Source organism: Alligator mississippiensis, chromosome 11 (genome assembly GCF_030867095.1).
Source record: "Alligator mississippiensis isolate rAllMis1 chromosome 11, rAllMis1, whole genome shotgun sequence".
Taxonomy (NCBI): Eukaryota; Metazoa; Chordata; order Crocodylia; family Alligatoridae; genus Alligator; species Alligator mississippiensis.
Genome location: NC_081834.1, coordinates 3,245,391 through 3,264,498, shown reverse-complemented (window position 1 = coordinate 3,264,498; position 19,108 = coordinate 3,245,391). Strand labels below are relative to the sequence as shown.

General features: G+C 52.8%; 1 protein-coding gene across 1 annotated transcript in view; it reads left to right on the top strand.

Annotated features, from left to right (window-relative positions):
* Window positions 1-19,108, top strand: part of CORO2B (coronin 2B) — a 107,344-nt gene extending 88,236 nt beyond the window's left edge. Inside the window, exons 4-12 of the mRNA XM_019477686.2 lie at window positions 7,712-7,861; window positions 9,052-9,216; window positions 9,921-10,037; window positions 11,585-11,689; window positions 12,687-12,783; window positions 13,933-14,045; window positions 15,535-15,625; window positions 16,303-16,442; window positions 17,421-19,108. Coding sequence (XP_019333231.1) covers window positions 7,712-7,861; window positions 9,052-9,216; window positions 9,921-10,037; window positions 11,585-11,689; window positions 12,687-12,783; window positions 13,933-14,045; window positions 15,535-15,625; window positions 16,303-16,442; window positions 17,421-17,552 — 1,110 coding nt within the window. The 3' untranslated portion in view covers window positions 17,553-19,108. The remainder of the gene's footprint in view (window positions 1-7,711; window positions 7,862-9,051; window positions 9,217-9,920; window positions 10,038-11,584; window positions 11,690-12,686; window positions 12,784-13,932; window positions 14,046-15,534; window positions 15,626-16,302; window positions 16,443-17,420) is intronic.

Sequence of the window (19,108 nt, the reverse complement as noted above, 5' to 3'; positions counted from 1 at the left end):
TCAAGAAAGATGAATTCAAGGTAGAGCAGAAATGGAAACAGCTTTTCAGCTGCAGTGGATGATCAGGGGAATGGTAAGACTGTTTTATGGGGAAAAAAACTAGAGTTTGGGTCATTTAGCCTAGAAAAATGAAAGGGCTTGGGCACGCAGTACATTTATACTGCTAGCATGGGCAGTTTTGTGCACCACTGTAAATGATATCAGGATTTCGGCTTAGCTGTTTGAAGGTGGTTTTCTTTCTGTGCCTCGCCACTGGGTGGTGGGGAGCAGGAAATAGTTTCTTTGCCTGTAGCACGTGGCTGCCCCAGGACAGCTGCAAGCACGCAAGACTTGAACGGGTAGAGTTACCCATGATTTCTCTCGGGATAATGATGCCTCCGATTCAGGTAGAGTTGGCATGCCACGGCTGTGATGGTCCAGGACATGTCTGGGAGGCAAGTCAGATCAGCAGCCTGCAAGTGGTGAGCAAGTCTTTGAGTAAACCGAGGCCGTGCCTGGGCTCTGAGCCGTTGAGCGAGCACTGGAAGAAGTCATGATGCATTACCAGTGATGGGGAACGCACGGCCTGGTTTGACCAGGGCAAAACCATTCATTGGAAATGTGATGTCAAGATAAGCCACCAGGCCACATTGCCACCAGGCCACCTTGCCACACCTCGGGGCAGTGCTGCGAGCTCCAGGTGCCTACGGGCATCACCCAGCCTCAGAAGTGGGCCAGAGCAAACTGGACCAGGCATTAGAGGGATTCCCAGGCATCGAAGTAGTGGCTCCTACACTCCTCTTACTGCAGGAGAAGGAGGAAAGAGGCCATCCAGGACCATGATCCCAAGCTGTGACAACTCCTATGCAGGCGTGCAGCATGGAGCATCGGGCTGATTGCAATGCATGCCACCAAGGAGAGCAAGGCATCAATCCGTGGTCCTCCCAAGCACTCCAGCTGGGTCTTGGGGAACTCGGAGCCGCTAAGGAAATGCCTGGAGCAAAGGTTGTCCAGACGCCTATAGGGCTGGACAACTCTCTTTTCAGATTCTGTGTGCACCGCTCAGAAAGCCTGTGAGACCCGGAGGCAGCGAGGGCATTATCAGAGTCCCAAGAAGAAGCATCCGCGGCGCCAAAGACCATCACAAGCGAGGGACCCGTCCCAAGCATCTGCAGTCCCGGAGAGTGGAGTACCTCAGTAGGTGACTTGGGAGAAAATCGAAGACAGATGGGATCCCAGCGCGTGGGACAGAGCCCGGGCTTCAAGGTGAGCATCGGTGGCAGACCCCCCGGAGCAGGCTCGGTGAAGCAGGACACAGGGCTCTCCCGGGCCTCTGTCGTGACACACAGCAGGCAGGAGCCGGGGAGAGCATTTTAAGTCATGGCCCTGGGGCATCATAAAGGGCTAATCCTCTCCCAGGGAGTGATGAGGATTTTACTACAGGCCTAATTTCACCATCTATAACTTACACCCCATGTCCCGCCCTGTGCCTGTCTTGCTAATAGACCTCTCTGACGATCGTTCCATTTTAGCACGGTGTTGTAATTATTCCACAGCTACCCAGCCCTCGTCCATACGTATCTGTCACCTCCTCGTGCCGGTGACGGGTATTCAATCTTCCGCCTGACACCTGTCCTGGAAGGTGCCGATACATTATATGAGATTGCAAAAACAAGAAGCAGCAAAGAGACCTCTGCTTCGCAGTTCCTATTCCCATGGGTTGGGTAAGGTGTGGTATTACAGAGTACAGGGCATTGCTGTGAACGTGATTTGTGCAGGGCCATAAATGAATGTGGTGCTTTAAAAACAGGCTGGGAATGGGCATGAAATCCAGTGTAAGCCAGTGGCAGTTGCTTTGTGTTGCTTTTCCACATCCACTGAGGCATATCCTGAGCTGGTCGGGTCGGGGGGGGGAAGGTTGCAAGTAAAAGGTTTTTGGCTGGCAAGCACAGATGCATCACAACACAAACCTTTTGTGGAAATGTATGTCCCGATGTAAACTTTCTCAGCCCCAGGCTGGGGGCAGATGAGAGACTGGCACCTCCTGAGTAGCCTGAAGTGATAGGAGTTATGATTTTAAAGAAGCTCCGTAACAGGAGACTGAGGGGCTGGGAACTGGGAAATGGGTCCTCAGGCAGCAGTTAGTTAATAGCAGCTGTTAATCAGTCACTCGGAGAGAAACTAAAAGCCTGCAGACATTCATAGAAACATGGGAAATGAGGGTTAGCAGGGAGGTCACATCTAGTGCAACCCCCTGCTCCGAGCAGGATCAGCCCCAACTGCATCATCCCGGACAAGGCTTTGTCCACCTGGGTCTTAAACACCTCCAAGGATGGAGACTGCACCACCTCTCCGGGTAACCTGGTCCAGTGCTTCACCGCCATCCTTGTGAGAATTTTTCCTAATATCCAACCTCAACTTCCCTTGCTGCAGCTTGAGCCCATTGCTCCTTGTCCTGCCATCTGCCCCCACTGAGACCAGCCCAGCTCCATCCTCTTTGCAACCCCCCTGCAGGGAGGTGAAGGCTGCTATTCAATCCCCCTCGGTCTTCGCTTCTCCAGACTCTCTCATGTACTGCTCCACAATAAAACTTGGTGTTAGTTCTTCTTATTCTTTCTGTGCCTGCATTTTATAAACCCAGTGATCTCCATGTGGCCAATAGCACAACGATTAGGCACTTCCTTGGGATATGGGCGCCCCAGGTTCAAGTCCCTGCTCTAAAACCAGGCAGACCGAACACTTGATCCTGGATCTCCTTCATCCCAGTAAATGTTCCCACCACTGAACTGACAGCCCTTTCTGGTCTCCCAATAGATCTCTTGGGCTTAATCAATATATATTTATTTCTACAAAGTGGAACAGCGTAAGGGGGGTCACTCCAGTTGTTAGCGCATGACCTTGGGGTATGAGCGTCTCCATTTCAAGTGCCTGTTCCAGACCCGGTGGGTGAATTCCCTGCCTGCTGGGGCATTGGCTCTCATGGGTCTCGCTGTCCTGACAGTAGAGTTATCATCCCACAGTGGAAGGAAACTCAATCCTAAAACTTCAGGTTTTTGCCTTGTTTTCTGACCAGCCCTAATAGCATCCTTCTGACCACTGCTTCAGGTGAGGAATGGTGGTCCTGCTGTATTTGGTCTCGGACTGGCCAGATTGCAGGCCACGCTGACCTCGTTCTGGGATGAATGATAACTAGGAAACTGCCTCAATTATGGAAGTCATAGGCTGAAGACTGGAAAGACGTCAGGGGAAAGACAGTATTGTGGGGATCCTGGAGATGGTGCAACTGCAACAGGCACAGGCTGCAAACGTGGTACCACATTGCAGATTGCCAGGCACGAGCTGCCCAGCTGGACAGGCCCTCGGGCCCTGAATCAAGACTCCTGACTTTCCATGGCAGTTCTCTTCCGCGTGCAATCACCGAAAGAAGGAGAGTTGTCAGACTGTTTAACAAGGCTTTGACCCTCACAACCTGTCCCTTCCCCGAGTGCTGATATAAGTGGTGCTTGCTACCTTGCAATGATGTTCTTCTCACTCGGAGCTCTCTCACAGCAAATGGTTGAGTGAAAGGTGAAGATGCATCTGGAGAGAGATTTTAGTGTGTTAGGAAAGAACAAGCCAGCCTCTCTCTGTACCGGCGGCTCAGGTGCACGCTGTACAGAGCGCGGGTTGCACACTCTGCAGAGCTTCATTACTATTTTACCTGTTCGTGATGTGAGCACCTGCTCGATCTATAGCGTGGCAGTCTTCCAAGGCGACTTTTTAGGCTGTCAGCATGTTGCAGGTCACCAGCCGAGCAAACACCGCAGAGGCCCTGTATAAATTAACTCCAAAGCACACCCAGGAGTTTTGCAAGAACACGACCGTTTGATCAAAGCTCAACCTGAGTGCATGGAGAGCAGTAACCGCTCTGGCTTTGCTTTTGCACTTCCTCTATCTGGAAGAAAGACCAGACACTTTCTGCAGCTGGCCACCATCTTCAACAGGGTGTTTCTAGATCAATCTTGAACACCTGGGGCCGCAGTGCAAATGAGGGTCCCGTCCCAGTGGTTCTAGCTAAAACCATGAGCTGGCGGCCTCTTCATGGGCTTGCACCACTTCTGCAGTGGACCTAGTGAAGTTTCTCTCCCATCATTTTATGGGCTCCTCCACTTCTTTGGCATAAGCAAAGTGTCTTCTCTCCAGCAGGTAATGTTGCCTCTGGAACGCCTGGAGCCCACTGTTTAGCGATGCACCTGGCTTGTCTCTCACACACACACTTTAATGCAAATTCCCATTGATTTGGTGGAATTAACTTGGCTTTACAGTGGGGAAAATGGCAGACTTCAGCCCAGAAAGTTTCAGCTTTTGGAATTTAACCTATTCTTTGGAGTACTCCATAGATGTTTGACTTCTGAAATACAGGATAAGCCACTTACAGCACCCTTAGGGGAGACATGCAGCCATTTAAGTAGTGCAAACGTACTAGTCATCAGCCAAATCTCACTCAGCCAAATCTCAGAATTTGGGGAGCAGGTCGGGGGCAAAGGAGATGGGAGGAGGGAATACAAGCCCACCCCGTACAGACGGGAACGAGGGGATGGTGTGAGCGTGCTGCCTTTTCACACGCACAGCCCCAATTCTCCCGTAGCATTTGAGGATCCTGATGATGTGAGTATTAGAGGCACTAATCCTGATGATATCAGTAGTAGAGGCGCTAATTAAAACAATCAACATCTGTGTGCTCATCCTAGCCGGGAACAACCAGCTCTCAGCTGTTCGCACCTCATTAAGGCTGCTGACCTTGTTACAAAGAGCACCTTGCCTCCAGTAGTAGCCTGGGGCAAGTAGTAGCCTTTGTTAGCTTTACCTTTTAGCTACTGGTTTTATTTTCCTGGTGCGCCCCTTCAGTGGGTGTGATCCAGCAATCAGTACCTTAGGCCTTCACAGCCTGCGACATAGAGACCGGGTTTCAAGTAGACGGCTCAGCGGTTGATTTTTTGCAGGCCGGCAGATCTGGGAACTAGCTTTCTGCTTCAGGATTGTACCCCGCTGTCCCGACTCAGAGGACAAGTCCTGATCGACAGGGCAGAAGTTGACTATTCCCCATCTTGCCCCAGTCTGTGGTTGCACCATTAATAGCGTCCTCCCAGCCACCTCTGGAAAACTGATTCCTGCCTATGCAGGGGTTGGACTCGATGATCTATTGAGGTCCCTTCCGACCCGAACATCTATGAATCTATGATTGTCCCACCCGTGATCCAGGATGTGCTTCTGCCATCACAATGCTACTGGCTTCTTGTCTGACCGTGCATGTTTTCACAACTTTATGTGTCTCTTCCAGCCAGTCCCCAGAGTCACTGTCGCCCTGCCTCTCGTGTTGCACATTCCAGATAGAGGGAACAGGCCTCTCCCAAATATTTAGTCTAAGTGCCTGGTATCAGCTTCCTCAGTCACTGCCTTTACAGCTCCCTTTGGAAGATTTCCATGCTTTCCCATTAGCTTGAGAATAGCTCTCCGTTGCACAGATTTGCAGATGCTCTCCATACCACTGCGCTCTTTCTTCGGTCCTCTCAGTCCCACCATCATACCTCTGGCTGCAGGGCAGACTTGTGTTGAGCTGGAGCAATAAGCAGCCAGGTGGGGGGAAACCTCGAGTGCAGCGGTGTAGTAGTGTGATCTGAGCTATAGGAGCAGATGTGAAGTAAGTGCCGTTCTTGTGACACCAGCGTCCGAGCACTTGAGCAGAGCTCAGAGTTGCAGCACGTCTGAGCCATTGCTTGTCTCCGTTTGGGTGGTTAAGTGGCACAGAGGATGCCAGCCTGAATTAAGCCAATGCCTTAGGTTTACCCAGCATGTCTTGAGATGCCATTTTCTGAGTGTCCCCTACTACCGCGATGCTCTGCAGAAAAAGGAATCAAGAAACGCTCTTTGACTGAATTAGACAGAAGTGGAGTGGCTGATGCAGGGCTCAGACTCACACCAGTGCCCTTTGACAGAGATGAAAAGAGTTGTACCCCCCATTAGAGAGCTCTCTCAAGCCATTTCATTAAAGAGAAGTTTTCAAAGAACCTTGTCTTCCCCTGCACGGTGCACCCTTTATCTTCCAAATGTTTCTTCCTGGGTTTTGTTTGATATCCTCGGCAGTTGTGCAGGCCTCAGAAGCACTCAGCGTTGCCCTGACTCTGCTTGTATGAAAAGCAATTACCATTTAGCAGCCACTGGGGACCTTGTTTAATGATGCCCGTGCAACTGTGAATCCCCCTGCAATGCAACAGCCTCTCTGTGTTGTTTCTCATCCTTGGGGAAGGAGCGTAGGCCAAGCACACTGCTCTGCCTACACCGAAGTCAGCGGTGTGACAGCAGGTATCGGTCGAGTGTGTGCATGTGTGTTTACAGCTTTGTGAATGCTAGATGCTGTTCAGGCAGAGCAGACCTTCACAGTATCTGAAGGGCAATTACAGAGAGGATGGAGATGGCTTTTTCTCTGTGGCTCTGCAAGACTAGGAGCAATGGCCCCAAGCTGCAGCAGGAGAAATTTAGGTTGGAGATTAGAAGAGGGGTTGGGCATTGCAATAAGCACCCGGAGAATTTGTGGATCCTTGGAAGTTGTCAGGAGCAGCTTAGACACTTGCCTGGGATGGTTTAGTTAGGGATGGTCCTGCCTTGAGCAGAGGGCTGAACTAAATGACCTTGTGAGTCCCTTCCAGCCCAACTTTCCTACAAGTGCTACGATCAGATCATGCAAAGGCACAATCGTTCCTTGAGGATTTCAGTTGGTGATTGAACGCTGCGCCCCAACTGTCTCGACTACCGTCAGCAGTGTCGATCTGCCCGACCAGACCGAGATCAGGGGTCGGTCCTGCTTTGAACCAAAGCTGCGTGAGTCACGAGTGTCCCTTTTAACTCCATGCTAAGTGGCAAAACAAGGGTATCACATAACGGTCTTCCTCAGTCTGCTACAGTAGTTCAAGGCTGTCCATCAGGCAGCTGCTAACAGCAAATGTGCAACGGCTTTCACAATACTCGCTCCCCAGATACGATGGCTAGTGAGGATGGTTTGCTCAGCTATGGCGGCACAAACAGTATGAAATATATTGCTGCCACTATTGCTATCCAGCAGTTAATCTTTCGAAGAGACTAAATCTTGAAGTCCTTAGTTCTGGTTCTCCAGGAGGTCTCTTGCGAGGTTGGATGTCTTTCCCCCGGGGGTGTGCGTGTGTGCACTTGCACGTGAATGAGTGGTATATCTTTCAGGTGCTGGTTTTCGAGGGCTCTCTTGTATCTTTTTACCCAGTAAAAAGCAGCATTACTTTTCACTTTACATTATGGGCACCAGGTGCATGCCAGGTCCTCTTTGCCAGCCAAGACACCCTGTTGAAGCCATTGCAGTTCCCTCCCACGGCTTAGAGGACTAGACCCGCCAGCCCATCTCTACAGAAGAGATCCAAGGTTTTGCCTTCCCGGTGTCAGCCAAAATTTGGGGAGCAGGTCGGGGACGCAGGAGATGGGAAGAGGGAATACAAGCCCACCCTGTACAGACGGGAACGAGGGGGTGGGGTGAGCGTGCTGCCTTTTCACACGCTCAGCCCCGATTCTCCCGTAGCATTTGGGGATCCCGATGATCTCCTTGGGAAATCCCCAGATGGGGCTTAGCGAATGAAGGCTCGGCAGAGAAAACGAGGCTCTCGTAGGCCTCTCAGACCAGGGCAGAGATGTCTCCTCCCGATAACCTTTGCTCTCCCTGTCCTTTCAGGTTCGAATTTGGGAAATTCCAGACGGAGGCTTAAAGCGCAACTTGACAGAAGCCGTCCTAGAGCTGTATGGGCACAGCCGGCGGGTCGGGCTCGTTGAATGGCACCCGACCGCCAACAACATCCTCTTCAGTGCAGGCTACGACTACAAGGTGAAGTACACCGGAAGAGTTCGAGCTACCACTTGGCTGTAGCTGGGACTGCTCTTGACCAGTATAGCTCCAGTAAAAACAGTGGCCCAATGAGCAAAACCAGCCATTGCAGGAAAAGCACATTTTTTTCTTATATTATTCCACCAACACAGCTTCCCACCCCGACCGATACGGCTGCACCAGTGTGGACCTGGCCCAGGTTCTTTGAAGGGTCTTGAAAGATCGAAATCACGGTTGGCCAAGCCTTTTGCTGGGTTTTTTCATGGTCACTTCTCCTCCTCAGATCTTTCTACCACTCTCTGCTAATCACCGCAATGAAAATGCACTTGAGATCCAAGGATCTGCTGAGGCAGGTGCTTTGGGGTCTCGCTCCCCAAAGAACTTGGCATGGAATAACATGGGCACGTCGAGGACACAGAGAGCAGACAATGATATTTTCCTTCCACCTAGTCATAACGGCCTTCTGTGTGCATAATGCTCGTGTAAAACTCCCGTGTACTTTGGTCACCCCGTACAGCTAGCGCTGAACTCGCGCTCTTCTGTGCTACCAGCCTCGCCCACGTCGTACAGCAAAACCAGACATCCAAGCACAGTCCTGCCTCAAAAGGGATTGCAGAAATAGCTGCGGGGAGTGGGTTTGTTGGTTCACTGATTCTGCAGGACTTTTGCTCCTTTTCTGTGGGACACAGGGCTGGGGTCATAGAGATGCAACTGGCCGTTTCATTTGGACCACGGGACACTTTTGCTGGGTGGTCGCGTGTTGTCATAGCAGAACCCAGCTTATCCAGGTCAGGTTGACAAGGGAAACCAGGGAGGGCCACTAAACATGGAGCCCCATACTGCCACGCTCAGAGCAGAACGACACACAGCTACGACCAGAAGTTATTCTTTACCTTTCTTCATATAACACGAATGCTAGAGAGATAAAATCGGCCTGGTGTGCCCGTCTTCTGTGCGTGAGCACAGCTTGGGCAGGCCGGCGCAGCTGTCTCTCCCGGGGTCGGATTCTGCTGTTTGGCTCAAACGACACCAGCGTGCTCATGGGGGAAGATGCCGTTCGCTGGGGGTTGCAATCTGGCTGCACGTTACCAGAAGCGGTCTTGCACAGATGTATTGGTGAAGGAGCCTTGGCATTGAAATTTTTCTTTTCCAAATGAGGGTTAACATAATCCTTCCTCGTTTCCCTCCAGGTTCTCATCTGGAACCTGGACATCGGGGAGCCGGTCAAGATGATCGACTGCCACACGGACGTCATTCTCTGCATGTCCTTCAACACCGACGGCAGCCTGCTCTCTACCACTTGCAAAGACAAGAAGCTGCGAGTCATTGAGCCGCGCTCGGGCCGAGTGCTTCAGGTGAAGAGCTGGGTACAGAAGAGTTGCCAAGGATCTGTCTCAAGGAAGTCCCAGGAAAGGCATCTGTTATTTCTGGCAAATGCACACGCAGCCTTAGGCTTGATTCAGTGAAGAGTTTCCAAAGTCGGTAGTTGCGTTCCTCACGTGTACAGCCGAGGAAAACCTAGGGGCGGTGGGAGGGAGCGATTTTAAGCTCAACGTAAGTGTGCCACGAGGGAAGAGCTCCTGAGGAACGAGGGGCCCTAGGAAGGGATGTGTGGGGAGCGCACCATGATATTCAAGAAGCATCGGCATCTCAAATGTCAACGTGCACGTAGTTCTCCGCCTTAAGGCGAGACGGTAGAAGGGATCCGGCCCCGTTCTAGCCACCGAACCCATCGCAGACACTGCTGCACCCCCCCTTGCGTGAGCACCGCGCTCACGATTTGCAGCACAGGAGGAGAGGAAGGACGAGGGGAGGCTGAGACTCAAGGCCCATGCCGCTTGCTGCGGGGTGCTTTTCCTGGGGCTGGGACTGAGACGTGAACACCACTCCCCGTAGAAAAGGCAGAGACCGTGCAGAGAGCAGGGGATAGCGTGGGGCGGCAGAGGCGTGCTCCCTCGAGGGTCGCGCTCCACGACTCCAGGGCTTGCCTAGAGAGCAGGGCACTGGAAAGGTGCTGCCGTCTAGTCCGCGTAGCACATCCGGCCTCTTCTCCTTCCAGGAAGCCAGCTGCAAGAACCATCGCGTGAACCGGGTGGTCTTCCTCGGGAACATGAAGCGGCTTCTCACGACCGGCGTTTCGCGGTGGAACACGAGGCAGATCGCGCTCTGGGATCAGGTCAGAAGCCATCCCCTGCCGAGTAGGGGGCACGCGGGTGAAGCGTTGGCCCAGGACACCGTGCTCTGCTCTGTGCAGACGTAGGTGACTGGAGGCAAGTCGTCCAGGTGTCCGGTGCCACCCGCAGCGTGCAGACACCTGCCTGGTGGCAACGGTGTCCTGTATCTGAATTCATCGACACTGGGCAAGAGCTGAGATCCTTGGTGCGAATGGGCTCTCCATCAGCAGACTGGCATTGTCCGAGGGACCAGTCCAGCCCTCTTGCCAGGAATTAGGTGCCTAATTCAGCTCTCGTTGACTGCCGTGTCCCTCAGGATCTGCAGAATCCCCCGGCACGCTGCACGATTGAGATACCTTTTGTAGCAACCCAAAACCGAGCACGTGCAGAGTAGTTTCTTTGCTCCTCCTCGTTTCCTAAGGGATGCTGCATAGGTCTTTATGTAACTCGGAGAATCTGGGCCAGCGTCTAGCGGAGAGCTGGCCGGGAACCGCTCCTTGGGGAGCTGGAGCTCGGCGTGCGCAGAGTTAGTTAAGGCAGAGGTGAGCTGACCAGCTCCAGCCCAGCAAACCTTCCCACCCTCTCCTTTGACACCATGCACAGCCTTCTAGACCGAGCAGTTTGAGTCTGTCTGTGCACTGGACACCCGACGGCCTCTGGCTCAGGCTGTTTATCGGCTTGCCTGCAAACACCGGTGGTGCCTTGCAGGTTGCGGCTGCTGCTGGGAACACGGGGCAGGCGGTCATTGCTCTGGGTGAGAAGAGCCTTGTAACCACGCTGGCTAGGGGAGTAAAAAGGAGGATGCAGGATCCCATAAAGTATAAAGCTAAAGACCGGGGGGACTGGGTTCCCCTCTAAATCCCAGGGGTCAGCACATTGGCTCCAGGCCACGGCAGGGCCCATCACTGTGGTGTCTTCCTGGAGTGTTTAAAGGCCAGAGTAAACCTAACAGCCCTTGAACCCAAGAGAGCATCCAGCCCCATCCCTCCCGCAGCAGCCCTGGGGATGTGGCCGTGGCCCTTTCCGCGTTGGGGGCCGTTTGTCCCCGGAGGTCAGGGTCCGCGCCCTGCAGACCGCCGCTGCCCCAGACCGGTCTTGGGAGAGAGAAAAGGAGAACGTGCTTTGCACTCTGCTCCTTTCCCCTCCCGCCTCCCCTCCCTGCTCGAAGCCCAGCCACGCTGGCCCAAACTGGGTCTCAAGCACAAATCACGCAGCAACGCCGGCACCCAGCACGGCTCTGGGGTGAGGGGTGGCTGGATCCTGCTTATCCTGCATCCCCTACAGACCTGGCCTGGAGGAGGGACACATCCAGGGCCCAGCAGTGTGCTTTCACAAGACCTTAACTAGGCACTTTTTGCTCCATGTGTCCAGGGCCTCAATCTCCCCCTCCGCTCTGACTCGTACGATACTTCTTCCCCTGGCAGTGCTGAGGGAGGGTGGCAGGTTTGCCCAGGTTTCCCTGACAAACCCCATCCTCCATACATTGCTCACCAGCGGACCTCGCTTGTGCAAAACCTGTGATGCATTCAGTGATTTCCTCCCCGTACAGGAAGACCTGTCCATGCCCCTAATAGAGGAGGAGATCGACGGGCTCTCGGGGCTCCTGTTCCCTTTCTACGACGCCGACACGCACATGCTGTACTTGGCTGGAAAGGTACGTTGGTTTGCATCAGGCTACAAAGCAACACGTGGCACTAAGGTCGGGACCGACTTATCCCCTCCTAAGTGGCATTTCGATCGTCTCCCAAAGGCAAGCAAGCAAAGGGGCCCGTCTCTGGCGAGCGCGTTTGCATTTAAACATTGGGGCCGAGGCGCTGATCAAGCTTTCGTGAGTGCGGATTTGGAGTCACTCCTTTGGATTTGGCCCTCGATTTTTCCCTGAAAGTCTCGGTGTTGAGTTGCGTGTCGATGGAGTTGCCCCTGGGCGTGATAGATGTGCCCACGTCTCTGTGAAGGATCACCTGCTTGCTTTGCAGCCAGCCTAGCAGACAGCTTTGGAAAGAGCCATCCAGGATGCAGATACTGCAACGCAGATAGGAGGCCCCGAAAAATATAAATGCAATGGGTTTCCTATTGGCTGCGTACGGGCCCCTGCCGGAGCCAGCATATGGCCCTGCGTACCGCACAGCGTGTACTTTGCCAGGAGCGTGCGTATCAATGTCAGCACGGTGGTTCCCTGCCTGTGCATCGCGGCCCTGCTTACTGTTCATTGTTTCTCCTCCGGGATGGGCCAGGCCCGTCTTTAACCCGTGTCCCAGCCGCTCGGATTGTTTAAAGGATGCTCCTTGCTTTAGCTGCACTCTGGTATTCGTGTCTGTCCGTGCTGGAGCATGCACGGTCGAGTGCCCGGGCACGGGCTGTGCCTGGTGAAGTCGTATGTGTAACCCCTTAGCAAACGTCTGCCGTGTGGGGAGTCTGCCTAGGAAAACCTCCAGTCGTCCTGCAAGTCTGCATTCCCAAACAATGCAGCTGTTGCACCTCCTGCAGCGTGCTGCAAGATCCTAGCAGCGCAAGTAGTGTTCCCATGCACAGCACGATCCCCACACAGCGTGATGGGCAGCATCCTACGATGCTCCTCTGAACCAGCCCTTCCATTTGTGTAACGCTTTCACATCCCGTTGTTAAACTTACCTCTATTCCCCGCCCCGCAGGGAGACGGGAACATCCGATACTACGAAATCAGCTCGGAGAAGCCCTACCTGAATTATCTCATGGAGTTTCGCTCTCCTGCCCCACAGAAAGGACTGGGTAAGGGCTCGCTTGATACGGATGGTTCTTCCCTTTGAGCACTCCTACCCCAAAACAGACTGAAGTGTTATCATTCAATTTTGCTGGTAAACATGCTTTGCATAAAAAGAAGCCCCATGCTGTCTGCACCGCGCTGACTTTCACTGTTCAAATATGTTCTGTGCCATTAGGCAGCTGATTATTTGCTAGAAAATTAATTTAGGATTGCAGTGGTTTTCATGGTGGCATTTAATATGTGTGGCTCTTCCCATGGCAGGAATGTGTCCTCCATTTCCAAAGAACATGCATGGACATTACTCACCCCACCTGTAGTCTTCCATTTCCAAAGAAAATGCATGTACAATTACTCATCCCACCTGTAGTCCCAAATCTTTAATATGCAACCTCAGGCAGCGCATGGTTCCCCACCATTACTGCAGGATCCACCTGCTTCATATTCCCCTTGTTGCTGCCAGTGCTATGCCCTGATGGGTGCACCTGCCCCGCTCTCAGCTGGTTGCAAGCCTGCATGTGAAAAGGTTTTTTGGCGGTATAACCGGCTTCTATTACTCCTGGCTGCCATGCCGTTTGGGCACTTTTCTAGCAGCTCGCTCTGTCCTGAGCTGACCCGAAAGCAGTTTCAGACCCGTGTCACGTGGATCTGATGGGAAAATGCTCCGAGGGCCCTCAAGTTACCATGCGGTCACGGCTTTGCAGAGCTGTTTGTGCAGCGAGCCCGGAGCCGAGTGTCGAAGGACAGACCCCTGCAACTTGAGCTGAAGTCACTGGGAGCACTGGCAGGCTCTAGGTTATGATGGGGGTACAAGACAGCCCTCATCAACACCTTGCTTTTAAGCAAAAGGCAGAAAATCATGTCCTTGTACAGCACGCTGGCAGCTCGTCTCCATTTGTGAAGCCCTGAAGATTTTCTGTAGGAAATAATGATGCTTTTTTTGACGGTGGCTTTTACCTGAAATGATGTCAGGGCCGACACGACGTCTTGTGGCGTTGGTATGCAGCACAGGCACCCTGTTCACGGGTCTACGCTGGCAATCTGGCGGGGGCTACACACGGTTCCTTCCTCACTGAAAATGCACCTGCATTGCCAGAGCCCTTGAACGCTGCGATGCGAGTGGAAGGCCCCTTGCTCACGTGTGCGCTCTCCAACAGGTGTGATGCCAAAGCATGGGCTGGACGTGTCCGCGTGCGAGGTGTTCAGGTTCTACAAGCTCGTTACCTTGAAGGGTCTGATTGAGCCAATCTCGATGATCGTGCCGAGAAGGGTGAGTACTTCAGTGCAAATCAGCGCTTCGGCTCGGGGCGCTGAACTCACCACGCGAACGCCCTGTCTCTGGGCAAGTTTAGACAGCGGAGCGGGGTCACTTCATTTTTGCTACCCAGTTGCACCAAAGAAGTGTGGGTTCTGCATTTCGAACGATTCCCAGGTGAGAGGCACGGGGACTCAGTCGCTCGCCCTGAGACCGTGCAGGGAGCCCAGCTCTCGTGAGCATGGATCAGTCATTCAGGTGAAAATGCTGGAGATGCAGTGGATGACAAACGGGCTGTGGCCGGCTGTGTATAGCAAACGAAACACCTTGGGGGTTATATTGCTGCCCACAATATTTGCAGGAAATGATCTGTTCTTGCTGCCTGGGAAATGCCCTGTGAACCTGCTAGCCACATCCCTAGCTCACAGCTTAGTGTCACAAGCTTGCTTTTCTGCAGGCTGTGGGTGACCCCCTGCCCTCTCCAACGGGCCCAGCTCCATGTCGCCTGCCTCGTACACCAGTTATTCGGTTAAGATCCCAACTTCCATCCCGGCTGGGAATTTTTTTTTGATAATGCCCATAGCTTGCAATGACACGAACCCATTGCTCTGTGCTCAAGGAAACTTTCTTCCTAAAGAGGTGATCCCGGGATTGTTCTGGCTCGTGCTGCTGCTGTTTTTTGGGACGTCGACCTCCCCGCTCGAGCCGCACGACAAAGAGCTGTCTCTAGGCTTTGCGAGCCGAAACCCCGTACGCTGGGGCCAGCTCTGCCCGGCCGTCACTAGGAAGGTCCTGAATTTTGAAACAAAAATACGAGCCGCCCCTGGGTGCGAGGCTGATTGAAGGCGGTCAGTCAGCAATGCTTTTCCAACAGAAGCAACTCAACAGAGCCTCTTTTCCTTTGTTCCCTGAACTTTCCCGTCACTTGCAGGCGGATAAATGGAGCTGGGTGAGGGAGCAGAGGGGTGCAGAAGGGAATATATTTTTGGCCCCTTCCCCTTGTGTGCAGCTTTCCTCATTTTATTTCCCTTGGAGATTTTCCTTTACACGCTGCGTGCCCAGAGCGCATGATCTTTGTCTTTGAAACGGGATCTCCAACGAGTGACCATGCGCTCGGGGCACCCTGTGCTCCTTGGCCTGTCTCCCCAGCAGCGGGAACCAGCCCAAAGTTTCCAGTTCAACTTTTTGGTGCTGTCGTTGTGCCTCTGAACCCCTTTGTCTGCTGCGTGGCTGAGGCATAGGCGGGCACTTGAGCACATGGCACAGCTCGGCCTGGCTGGGGTATCGTTTTCATGCGAACATGAATTTAATAGGCAGCAGCGAGGACTCTTGACTTCCCATTTCAGCGAATGGGGGAAGCACAGCTAGTTCTTTCTTTTCCCCGGGAGGCTGCTGAATGCCTGTACGGCCGTGCGCCGGCAAGCAAACCGTCTTTGAACGAGGCGGCTAGCAGTTGCTGACAAATGTACGGAGGTGGCTGTTCTTTCTTCTCCCCCGTTCGCAGTCCGAAACGTACCAAGAGGACATTTACCCGATGACTCCAGGCACGGAGCCGGCCCTTACGCCAGATGAATGGCTGAGTGGGATGAACAGAGGTAAATGAATTAACCCTGCGCGGATCTATCCTGCTTTTTTCTGACACAGCCTGACACAGCCGCTGGTCTCCCGCCCTCGCGGTGAAGTCGTGACGTAGGGACAGTCCCCCCGGCACATGTAAAGACTTGCATGGGAATGCATTTAATGCAGAAATCCTGCAGGAACCATTTCAGACAAGCTCTGCCTGGGGTTAAGGAGGCTGTTGACGCCCTGTCTATGAGATACCTTTGTTCATATAGCTGTGCTTGGGGGCTGTTGTGCCAAAGACGGCACGGATATACCTTGTCCAAGCAGGTGTGGGTGCAATCCTTCTGCTTTAGCTACATCACAGCTGAGGACTGACATATTAAACAGCATTACCTAGGTGCGTGTTGAGGCCGTGCCTGCACCGGAGGGTTTGTGGTGAAACTAGACAAGACAAAGGGCAGGATGGGAAGCACCGGCGCAGAGAAGCGGGGTGTGAAGGTCACATAATAGGCCGGTCGCTGAGCTGGGACTTGACACTAAGGTTTTGGCTTCCCTATAGATTGCCCTGCATTGGGGTCGAACCGTATCTGCTGATGGGGAGTGCACTTTAGCAAGCGCAAGAGAGCAGGGCCTTTTAAAGGAAAGAAACTCAAAGTCATGCAGCGTAGCAGAGCAGGCGGTCATCTCTCTCTTGGTTTTCTCTCCCTAGATCCCATACTGATGTCGTTGAAAGAGGGCTATAAAAAGACATCCAAAGTGGTCTTTAAGGCCCCGATAAGAGAGAAGAAGAGCGTCGTCGTTAATGGAATAGACTTGCTAGAAAACGTGCCGCCTAGGACTGAGAACGAGGTAAGATGCGGGGATGCCGCCTGGCTCCAAGGGGCAGATCTCACCCATCCCAACGGAAAGCTGCAAGCTCCCCGGGTCCAAACCCGGTTCCTCTAACACGGGGCAATACAGCCGGTCGGCTCTGCTGGCTTTCCTGGGAAGTCAGAAGAGGCCAGATCCAGCCCTGAGGGCTCTGTTGTCTCAATCAACACAGTCATATACCAGGACTGCCTCCTCCCGGGCGCTGTCAAATGCAGGGCAAAAAGACAGGCCCTTTTTCGAGAGCTTCAAAGCCTTTCCCCTGCTTGATACGGCACAAGCTAGTCTGCAGCGTGCTCAGCATCGGTGCTGTCGACACCATGTGAGCACACGCAATGCCCCTGCGCTGTTCTGCTGCCCCTTAGACCGAGGGACGCTTGCGGCATCCCGAATCTCTTGCAAACAGCTCTCGGGACTCGAGGGCTGTTCCCGTGCTGGTCCCCTGGACCTTCACAGCAGCCGTGGGCCAGGGAAACCAGCCGCCCATCACCTCCGCTGCCTCCGTCGCCGCTTGGCCATTGAGGGCTGCTGGCAAGTGGTGGAGGTCCTGATTTTCTCAATGGCAAAGACAGCAATGCAACCTGGAAAGCACCGGTTTGTGCTTTCGAGAGCCTTTGCTGCAGTTTAAATGCAGAGCATCCAAGACGAAGCTCCCGATAGCATTCATCAAACCCGTCTCGTGGAGCCACATGTTGGGGCGCTGGGTGCTCATCCGTGCCGAGTCCGGCGCTGACTTTCTTTTCCGTCGGGTCCTTCGCGTGCAGCTGACCTGACGGCTGACAACGAGGGGCGGGGGCTTCAAAGCGAGCCGGGCTGCAGGGGTTTCAAGGGAGCAGAGCTACCGCCTGGAAGGAAAGCAGGTTCCCGCGTAGAGGGCGGTGGGGAGCCAAAGCCGTGGGGGTGAACGGGCGCTAGAGAAGTTAACACCGCGTGCTACCGCTATTTTTACTTTCCCTTAAGCTCCTCCGAATGTTTTTTCGACAACAAGACGAGATCCGACGGCTGAAGGAGGATCTCGCGCAGAAGGATATACGGATTCGACAGCTACAGCTGGAGCTGAAAAATCTACGCAACAGCCCGAAGAATAATTAACTTCAAGGGACGTTTTATAAATAAACTCTTTTTGTTTATACTCGCTCTTTAATTTTCCTGTATCCACTTACAAAGAATATGAGCCAGAAGTCAAGCGAGCTGCCAAGAGTCCACACGCTAACTGGAAATATGTCCTTGTAGTCTTATCTAGCACTAAAATGGCCTGTGCATTATAACTGAAAGCTACTGCATGAAAGGAAGCTGGATATGTATTTATATCCCAGTGTTTTTCTTGGAGTAAGTAGAGGAGCAATTTATTCTCTATATCGAAAGACTCTGGAACTAACAGGTGGGGCACAACATAGATGACACTTGAACTGCAGAGCAAATGAGAGGTAAAAAGCAGCGTGCCCTTAAGAAAGCAAAGTGGTTAATTGCTATCGACCGTTTCCTATGCAAAACGTGACCGAGAATGCAGACGGGCTTCGAGACTGGAATTATTCACTGCACTAGCACGTATGTCAAGGGCTTCGTTCACAAAAGGTCTCCCAACCTCCTCCTGTCCCGGCCTTTCTTTGAAGGAGGTTCGACCCCCCCCAAAAATGAACCCCTCCCTTTTGCCAGGGGCGTTATGTTGCCACAAGGTCAGGGAGAAGGGGCTAACAGCTCAAATCGGTGTTTTCCGCATGAAACTGGGACCCACTAGTCAAATCTCCAGGTTTCATGATCGGTCGCTACCAGAGCATCGTTTAGCAGGCCCTTAGGCTTACCCACCTGGACCTGCAACACCTCCATTGGGGGGGGCATGGGGTGCATGCATGCATGTGTGTGTGGGTACACACACGTGTGCACAGCCACTGTGTAATATATACAGTGTAAACTGCCCTGGGTTTTCTACAGGCATTGGGACTGTCAGTCTGCTCTCACGAGGAGCTTAGCTGCCCGTTTCCTCCTGGATATACAGCGGCGCCGACTGCCATCGTTGTATATGCATGGGGAAGCAGAAAAGGAGCGTGCTGTTGCTCCCTTCCCCACGTTGAATCTTCCCTCTCTAGGGGCGACCTCTTGTAGAAAAGAAGATGAGCTCTAGCTTGTTAATGGAAATCTCCACATTGGTGGGAATTGCTCCCGTGAAACTCTGTCCGAGAGGCATTTTGTGACTATGGGATTGTAAATCTGGGAAGTCTGGATGTGTAAATCTGTATGTCCTCCTGCATATCTGTTCCAAGTGATACAATTGCAGAGCGTTTAAGCTGCACTATACACGCACACATATATGTATATGTATCTACATATACGTATATGCATATCTAATGTATACATATACAGTCATGGTTTTGTGAATTAGACCCACGATGCAGGGACAAACACCAAATACGGCTAGTTTGCCTAGATATATTTTCACTGAAACGAAGTAGGGCGTGAACTACTCAGCACTATCCGTGCAACAGTTTTCTCCCTGCCCCCCGCCCGCCCCGTGTTAATTTACACTGCGCTCTGCACCTAATGCTTTCCCTCCCTTCCGTTAAATGTGCTGTCATTTGCTATTATTTATGCTACCACAAAATAGTGACAAAATAAAATGTTTTCAAGATACCAGATCTTGCAAGTGACAA